Source organism: Chlorocebus sabaeus, chromosome 20 (assembly GCF_047675955.1).
Source record: "Chlorocebus sabaeus isolate Y175 chromosome 20, mChlSab1.0.hap1, whole genome shotgun sequence".
NCBI lineage: Eukaryota > Metazoa > Chordata > Mammalia > Primates > Cercopithecidae > Chlorocebus > Chlorocebus sabaeus.
This window is the reverse complement of record NC_132923.1, coordinates 108,946,296-108,955,411: the sequence shown is the minus strand read 5'-3', so window position 1 is coordinate 108,955,411 and position 9,116 is coordinate 108,946,296. Positions and strand designations below refer to the sequence as shown.

General features: G+C 48.8%; 1 protein-coding gene and 2 non-coding genes across 3 annotated transcripts in view; all 3 read right to left on the bottom strand.

Moving 5' to 3' along the window:
- Nucleotides 1–906: 906 nt before the first annotated feature.
- Nucleotides 907–1,009, bottom strand: LOC119626305 (U6 spliceosomal RNA). Its single transcript, XR_005242501.2, has one exon. It is a non-coding gene; the product is annotated as a U6 spliceosomal RNA (small nuclear RNA).
- A 1,355-nt stretch (nucleotides 1,010–2,364) lies between these two features.
- Nucleotides 2,365–2,426, bottom strand: LOC119626404 (U7 small nuclear RNA). Its single transcript, XR_005242569.1, has one exon. It is a non-coding gene; the product is annotated as a U7 small nuclear RNA (small nuclear RNA).
- Nucleotides 2,427–5,296: 2,870 nt separating this feature from the next.
- PTAFR (platelet activating factor receptor) overlaps nucleotides 5,297–9,116 on the bottom strand; it is a 33,466-nt gene continuing 29,646 nt past the window's right edge. The window contains exon 2 of the mRNA XM_007979788.3: nucleotides 5,297–9,073. Within this exon, the coding sequence (XP_007977979.2) occupies nucleotides 8,007–9,035 (1,029 nt within the window). The 5' untranslated portion in view covers nucleotides 9,036–9,073 and the 3' untranslated portion in view covers nucleotides 5,297–8,006. The remainder of the gene's footprint in view (nucleotides 9,074–9,116) is intronic.

Genomic DNA, 9,116 nt, shown 5'->3' with positions numbered 1-9,116 from the left:
CTCTATCTGAGGCACTCAGGGTGCCTTCTGTTCCGTTTACTTTTCTTTCTTTTTCTGAGCGGGGCATGGTGGGGGATAGAGTCTCACTCTGGCCCCAAGCCTGGAGTGCAGTGACGCGATCATGGCTCACTGCAACCTCTGCCTCCCAGATTCAAGCTATTCTCCTGTCTCAGGCTCCCGAGTAGCTGAGATTACAGATGCCCGCCACTGCACTGGGCTAATTTATGGATTTTTTAAAAGAGACAGCGTTTCAGCTGGGCACGGTGGCTCAAGCCTGTAATCCCAGCACTTTGGGAGGCCGAGACGGGCGGATCACCTGAGGTCGGGGGTTTGAGACCAGCCTGACCAACATGGAGAAATCCCATCTCTACTAAAAATACAAAATTAGCTGGGCATGGTGGTACATGCTTATAATCCCAGTTACTCGGGAGGCTGAGGCAGGAAAATCACTTGAACCTGAGTGGTGGAGGTTGCAGTGAGCCGAGGTTGCTCCATTGTACTCCAGCCTGGGCAATAAGAGCAAAAATCCATCTCAAAAAAAAGAAAGAAAAAGAAAAAAAAAGGAAAATAACATGCATTCAGGCAAAAGTGTATGAGAAGCATCTTGCACAGTAGAGGTAAAATAAGGATCTCTGCATCCTAATTATTGCTGTGTGACCTTGGATGTAAGTCATTTCACCTGCCTGATGCTCGTCTTTCTTGTCCGGAAGATGGAAGATAGGGACCTTCACATTCTGTATCATGAAAGATGTCCACAGGGGAAGGCAGTGTGGCAGAATGAGCTTTGGAGCTGGAGGCACCCAGCTAGGCCAGCCATTCATTGTGTGACCTTGGGAATCACTTTACTCTCTAAGTCTCTGTATTTTGGGGGTGGGGATTTGGTTTTCATTTTTTAAAATTTATTTTAATTATACGGAATGCTTCTTGAATTTGCATGTCATCCTTGTTCAGGGGCCATACCTGTATCTCTGTATTGTTCCAGTTTTAGTTATGAGCTGATGAAGCAAGCACTGTTGTTATATTTTTAATTTTTTTTTCAGGAGGATACTGGGTCTAATGAAGCTGCAGGACCATGAAACCCTGCACACTTCCTACCAAACCTCCATTTTTTTTTTTTTTTTTTAATTGAGACGGAATCTTGCTCTGTTGCCCAAGCCGGAGTGCAGTGGCACGATCTCAGCTCACTACAATCTCCACCTCCCAGGTTCAAGTGATTCTCCTTCCTCAGCCTCCTCAGCCTCCCAAGTAGATGGGATTACAGGTGCCTGACACCACGCCTGGCTAATTTTTTTATTTTTAGTAAAGACAGGGTTTTGTCATGTTGGCCAGGCTGGCCTCGAACTCCCGACTTCAGGTGATCCACCCACCTCGGCCTCCCAAAGTGCTGGGATTAAAGGTGTCAGCCACTGTGCCAGGCCCCAAGCCTCCATTTTTAAGTGAGGTAGTCAAGCAGGCCTCACCAAGAAAGGGACATTTGAGCAAAGCCTTGAAGGAAGCAAGGGAGTGAGCCGTGTGGCTATATCAAGGATGCTATAGGTATACTCCCAGCAAGACCCATCTCAGGCAGAGGGAAGAGGCAGTTCTACCCATAGGTATTTGGGAGGAGTAAATGATGTAAAGTTCCCCTTGTAGTAAGTGGTCAGTAAATGTTGAGTGGCCACCTCTGTCCCTCCCCTTACAGAGCTGTCAGGATCCAGGTGACAATCTAAGAGCACCTTCTAGCTCCAGTGACAATGACCACTCTGGCTTCCGAGGGTCTCTGGAACACTGTGTTCATGGATGCCATCCATCCTCAGGAGTACCCTCCCTAGCTGAGCACAGCGGCCTGAGCCCAGGGAAGAGTCATTGTTGCTGGGGCTTCAACATGCATGGAGAGCACAGAGGCCTCAAAGAGGAAGCCAGAAACAGCAAGGCGGAGGCCCTCACGTTCCACTGGAGGCCTCTTGGGTCATTCCCCTATGACAGTCCTGTCCCAGCACTTAGGAGACTGTGCCTAGAGAGAGGGGCTTGGGCGAGGGTACAGCCACATGGCGGAGAGGGAGGAGAGAAGGAAAGGGACCCGTGCTTACTAAGGCAGATCTGGCTTTGAATATTATTATGCCACTTAGTAGCTCTTTTACCTTTATAAATCTCTGAACCCTTCTGAGTCTCGATTTCCCTATCTGTAAAATGGGCATGAAATGTTCTATTCTGTGGGGTGGTTGTGAGGACTCAATGACATAAGATAGGTGAAAGAAGTGGCAAGCTAATAGCTGGGTCCCCCTTCCTTCTGTACCAAGGACCTGAGAGGCAGCCACTACATCTTATTCAGTCAGCTTGGGTCCTTATTTATTTTATTCATTTCTTTTTTTTCCTTCTTTTTTAAGGGGCTTTCTGGCAAAAACTGAAAAGCCTGCTAGAAAAATTTTAAAAGAGCCATAACACTTGTTTTATTCATTTCTGTAGGGATAAAACCACCCATGTTTCAGGGAGAGTATGAGGTTTTAGTGAGATAACAGATCAAAATTGTGCTTAGCATAGTTACTGGACCAAAATAGGCACTCCATAGGTGTTTGCTGGGTACCTAAAGGGATGGAGGGAGGGAGGGAGGGAGGGATGGATAGATCAATCAATAGAAGGATGGTGGGATGGAGGGATGGATAGGTGGATAGACGGATGGGTATGTGGGAGGATGGCTTGCTGGCAGGATATCAAAGGGAATAGGATTTTTTATACAGAAATACCAAGTCTACACAAAAACCAGGTGCTTTACAAGAAGGTCTTATTATATCTCTTTGTGGCCTTAGGTCTTGAGCACAGATATAACACAGATGAGTAAAAACAGGATAAACATATCCAGGTCTAGTCAACTGTGACCTCCACTTACCACTCTCGGGTCTCTGACTCATCTCAATGAGGCCAGATCTTACATAAGCCAGCATTCTCCAGCTGAGATCACTGGTGGTTCCCTGAGGCGAAAGCTGAGATCAGGGCAAATGCAAGGTGAGGCTTTCCTGATACACAGGATGCCTTGGAAATTCTAATCAGTGATGTTTCATCAAAAGAGTTGCAACTCAACTTCTCCCATAATCCCTGTCACCGTTGCAAGAGCGGAGAGATGCAGGTGAACAGCCAGCCGTGCACCCGCCGCAGCTCCACCCTGTGTAACTTCAGCAATCAGTTAGCCCCTCTGAGCCCCATGATGTCCTTAGTAAGACGAAGGGGTTGAACCCTCCCAGTTCCAAAATGTACTGATTCTCTGAAAACTCCCTACATCTTCCTTTAGAATATGGACCTAGAACTTTGGAAGAACATGTATTACATTTCTTTTCCATCTGTCTCTATAGGGTCTCCTCAAAACCTTTCAAAATATTTGCATGTATATGTCAACATGTCTGTTTATGCTAAACCCTGGGGAAGCTGTACAATTTGGAGACAGACAGATCTCAATTCCAAGCTATATGTGAGAAACTGGAGACAGATTATTAAGATCCAGTTCCTGCCCCCCAGAATAGGAAAGACAGGCATCGAAATGACTTAACATCAATGGTCACAGTAACGCTGCCTGGATTCAGAAGGCTACCTATTGGAGTATTCTGGGATATGTCAAAAAGAAGAGGGGAGCCGCAGTGGCTCAGGCCGGTTGTCCTGACCCTTGGGGAGGCGAGGCTACACGTTTGAGGCCAACCTGGTCAACACTGACCAAAAAAAAAAAAAAAAAAAATTGGCCAGGCCGTGAAACCCCGTCTCTACTAAAAATACAAAAAAATTAGCCAGGCGTGGTGGCAGGTGCCTGTAAGCCCAGCTACTCTGGAGGCTGAGGCAGGAGAATGGCGTGAACTCAGGAGGCAGAGCTTGCAGTGAGCCGAGATCGTGCCACTGCACTCCAGCCTGTGCAACAGAGCGAGACTCCATCTCAAAACAAATAATAATAAGACAAAACAAAATTTAAAATAAAGAGAAGGGCTGGGTACAGTGACCCACTCCTGTAGTCCCAGCTACTGGGGAGGCTGATGTAGGAGGATCCCTTAAAGCCAGAAGTTTGACCCTGTAGTGTGCAATAGGCGTGCCAGTAAATAGCCATTGCATGCCAGCCTGGGCAATATAGCAAGACCCCACCTCCAGAAAAAAAAGTTTAGAAAACAAGAGAAGAGACAGAAAATACAGGAGGAGTAATGCTGGCTGTATTCAGGTGGTGAGGAGATCAACAAGGCTGAAGCATGTGCTACAACCTAATATACTCCTCCCACCCCCCTGATCCCCATGAGAGCATGGTCTATGTGTTGGAGCAACATCCTGGAAGAAGTAAGGAGGTAATCACAAGTCACTGTCTCAGAACTGTCAGTTAGTCTTGTTTTTTTTCCAATTAGAGATAGAGTCTCGCTACATTGCCCAGGCTGGTCTCAAACTCCTGAGCTCAAGTGATCCTCCTGCCTCGGCCTCTCAAAGTGCTGGGATTACAGACATGGCCCAGAGTTATTCTTTATTGAGACCCTGTGCACTTTATACCCATCACAGTAGAGTTTCCTGAAGTGTGCTACACAAGTCACTGAGACATGTCAAGTGACTTTAGATAGAACACAGAAAAACTTTTTTTTTTTTTTGAGACAGGGTCTTGTTCTATCACCCAGGTCAGTGTGGCATGATGATCACAACTCACGGCAACCTCAACCTCCTGGCTCAAGCAATCCTCCCACTTCAGCCTCCCAAGTAGCTGGAACTACAGACACACACCACCATGCCTGGCTAATTTTTTTTAATTTTTTTTTTTTTTTTTTTTTTTTAAGGCAGCGTCTCGCTTTGTCACCCAGCCTGGAGTGCAGTGGTGCAATCTCGGCTCACTGCAACCTCCGACTCCCAGGTTCATGCAATTCTCCTGCCTCAGCCTCCCAAGTAGCTGGGATTACAGGCACCCACCATCACGACCAGCTAATTTTGTATTTTTAGTAGAGACAGGGTTTCGCTATGTTGACCAGACTGGTCTTGAACACATGACCTCAGGTAATCTGCCCTCCTTGGCCTCCTAAAGTGCTGGGATTACAGGCGTGAGCCACCACAACCACAGATTTTTTGTAGAGGCATTTTGCCATGTTTCTCAGGCTGGTCTCGAACTCCTGGGCTGAAGCAATCCACCCTCCTCAGCCTCCCAAAATGTTGGGATTACGGGTGTGAGTCACCGCACCCGGGTGAGAAACATTTTTATAGTTACGGTTTTATGTTTATGTCTACCTTCTATTTGTGGCAGGTAGTGTTAGTTTTCATTTACAATTATGTTATAATGTTTTCTTTCAAATAAATGTAAGTTTTTAAAAGTGACTTAATTTAAAGAAAAAGTATTTATTAAGTAAACAGACAGTTGGTACATGGATATTGCAAAAATTTCAAGGCGGGTACACGAATGACTGAAATTCAGGAGACACGAGGAGTTAACACAGAAGCACTTCCCTCATTCAGAGCTCTTTTGACTGCGAGAACTAGACACCCAATCAAATCAGCTTCGGCAAAATGAGAGAATGTATCCTGACGAGGGACGCTCACAGGGCCCACAGGAAAGAGTGCTGGGCCCCTGGAGGACTGAGGGAAGCCAGCAGGTCCCTGGAGGCGGTGCCCGGCTGCTCTCCGGGCGCCTGTGATTCCTCTGGTCCCTGCCTTGCTATGCGTATCTTCTCTCTGAGCAGAGCCATTTTCTCTACCACATTCATGCAGGTGCCCATCCCCCTGATACACACAAACACACACACACACACGCACGGACACAGTCACAGCTCCAGGGTTTATATGTGTTCAGGGAAGGGACCTGCAAAGCCTGAACAGCCTCCCTGAATCTAGATGCCCACCTCTCATCCTTTCAGCTCCCATCAGAGGATCAAGGGGCCCAAATTCGCAGAAAAGGGGAGGGTCTAAGATGAGCAGTCACCCTGACCAAGAGGGGTCTGCCCCAACATTAGCCACGTACAACAATCCCATGAGGTAGCTTTAACCTCATAGGTAATGACCCTAAGAGGTAGGAAATTCAGTGCCTGGTCCCTCAGCAGGAAATGACACAGCCAAGACTTGACCCAGGCCTGTGCGATGCTGCACTAGTCGCCCGGTCATACCACCAGCCAAGTCCAGCCCACAGCTACCATCCCAGACTCCAGCAGGTTCCTGGTCCATCGGGAGGCATTTCTCAAAATCAGCAATCCGATGATTGCCCGGTACACACGAAATGAGTGTCCCAGCTTCACAGGGACACTGACTGTAAGGAAGGAAGACTTCTCTACAGGAGCACAGAGCTCTAGAAACCAGGGAAGTTTCCTCTGAGCCCCTTGGGTCTGAGGCTGCCAGGTTCACACTGCGGATACTTGTCTCAGGGCAGGAGAGGAGGCTCATTTGCATAAATCACAAGCAGATATCTAGAGATCCTCAAGAGAAGCTGACACCTGGCTGACACCTGCTGACAGTAACTGCTCCTCCCACCTCCTGGAAGCTATGTTAGGAGGAGCCTCCCAGAGGGCAAGGGAGGGGAGAACTGACAGACCCTTCTACCCAGGGGCCTCATGCACTTCCCAGCCCATGCGCCTGTTCATATGGAAGCCCCTGGACATCGAGGTGTCCTGGCCTGCACAGCTCCAATTTTGGCTTTTTTTTTTTTTTTTTTTTTTTTTTTTTTGAGACAGAGTCTCACTCTGTCACTCAGGCTGGAGAGCGGTGGCACAATCTCGGCTCGCTGCAACCTCTGCCTCCTCCTAGTAGCTACAGGCTATGGGACTACAGGCATGCACCACCACGCCGGGCTAATTTTTTTGTATTCTTAGTGGAGAGGGGGTTTCACCATGTTGGCCAGGCTGGTCTTGAACTCCGTACCTCAGGTGATCTGCTTGCCTTGGCCTCCCAAAGTGCTGGGATTACCAGCATGAGCCACTGCGCCCAGCCCCAATTTTGCTTTCAAGGGGCCTTTGCCCATCCTCAGTGGGTGGCTGCCCCACAGAAGGTACTTAATTAGAGACTGTTGTTGAGACAGAAAGATGGAGGAGGTGGGCATCTCTCTCCCGCTCCCCCAGAGCTGACCAGGCTAGAGGCAAGGCCTTTGCAGACAGACACATCTGTCTTGGGAAGCAAGCCTTTGTCCTAGCTTTTGGTCTGTTCATGTTTTATCTTCTTTAGTCACCATTAGGGACAGGTTGCCAGAGGAGTCAGAGAAGGTTCCATCAAGCCACTTCCCCCGAGAAAGGTCACAAAGACCTTTTGCCTGAGGGTGGAGAGAGGATGGCACTGTCCTAGCTCAAAAGTCTGCCCCAAGGTAGTGCCACACTGTGAGGGCAAAGTCCCTTTCCCAACCCTTTCTGCCTGTATCACTTGAGAGTATTTGTCCAAAGCTTGTATTTATTTATTTATTTATTTATTTTATTTTATTTTTTTGAGACGGAATCTCTCTCTGTTGCCAGGCTAGAGTGCAATGGTGAAATCTAGGCTCACTGCAACCTCTGCCTCCCAGGTTCAAGCGATTCTCCTGCCTCAGCCTCCTGAGCCACCAAGCCCAGCTAATTTTTGTATTTTTTAGTAGAGACGGGGTTTTACAATGCTGGCCAGGATGGTCTCGATCTCTCGACCTCATGATCTGCCCACCTCGGCCTCCCAAAGTGCTGGGATTACAGGTGAGAGCCACTGCGCCTGGCCCCCCAAAGCTTTAGACCGACACCCCATCGGGAAGAACTAGGTGGTTTAAAGTCTTCCCCCAAGGTCTGCACCTGGCCCTGATATTCCTTCCAGCCCTATAAGATTAAGGGACTCAGGATGAGGTCATCAGTCACAGTTGCTGTAGTATGCACCCACAGGCAGATGAAGGGACTCATTTGAGTTTTGGATTTTCCAACAGTCTGGCTCTGCCATCATCCCTGCCCAGGTGAGGTAGCCTCCAAATCTAATGGCCCACCAGTGCCCACGGAGGTGGTGCCCAGACCACAGCAGATATCCCTTCTTCCCCCAGCTCAGTCCATGATGTCCATGGAGGAGAAGACTTCAGGCCTGGCACCAACAAGCAGGGACTAATTTTTGAGAGAATTGGCAGGGATCTGGTTGAATGGCACAACCACTTCAGTGACCGTATCCGTGGTGGCCCGGGAGCATTTCCGGCTACTGCGCATGCTGTAGAACTTTTCGGTGAGGTGCTTGCGGAACTTCTTGGTGAGGAAACAGTAGATAACAGGGTCTAAGACACAGTTGGTGCTAAGGAGGCAGAGGGTGACCTGATGTGCATCGTTAATAGCCTGGTGGAATTTGCTGTTCTGGAAGCCCAGCTCAGCAAGGGTCCAGGGCAGCTGCACCATGTGGTGTGGCACGAAGCAGATGATGAACACCGCCAAGACCGTGCACACCATCCACAACGCCCGGCGCTTGACTTCAGCGTTGCGCTGCTGCTGCACCGGCTGCATGAGCAAGGTACGGATGATGACCAGGTTGCAGAAGAGGATGATGAGGAAGACCAGGAAGAAACTGAACACAATGAAGATGTGGATGATGAGGACTGGCACGCTGCCCTTCTTGTAATGCTCAAAGCAGCGGGTGATGTTTCCTGAGCCAGCACTGTTGGGCACTGTGTTGGTGGAGTCCAGGATGAGGAAGTAGGATGCAGCGCCCACAATGGCCACCCAGATGACCAGAGACAAAGAGATGCCACGCTTGCGGGTGTTGGCTTGAGCAGTCTTGATGGGGCGAGTTACTGCCTGGAAGCGGTTATAAGTGATGACACCCAGGAAGGCCACAGAGCAGTAGGTGTTGACGAAGTAGAGGCAGCCAGCCAGGTTGCACAGGAATTTGGGGAGTATCCAGTTGCCCCCGTTTTGGTAGTACACAATCCACAGTGGCAGGGTGATCAAGAAGAGCATGTCCGCCATGGTAAGGTTCACCATGAAGATCTTTATCTCATTGAATTTCTTGGAAGGGTACAGGCGGGCAAAGACCCACAGCACGTAGCCATTAGCAATGACCCCAAGCACAAAGATGATGCTGTAAACGATCGGGAAGAGGGTGTATCGGAACTCAGAGTCCACGTGGGAGGAGTCTTGTGGCTCCATTGCTGTGGGCTAGAATGATCAGCTGGTCCTGGTGGTTCCTGGAAGATCACACAAAAATTCTGGTTAATAAAGGGACAAGAA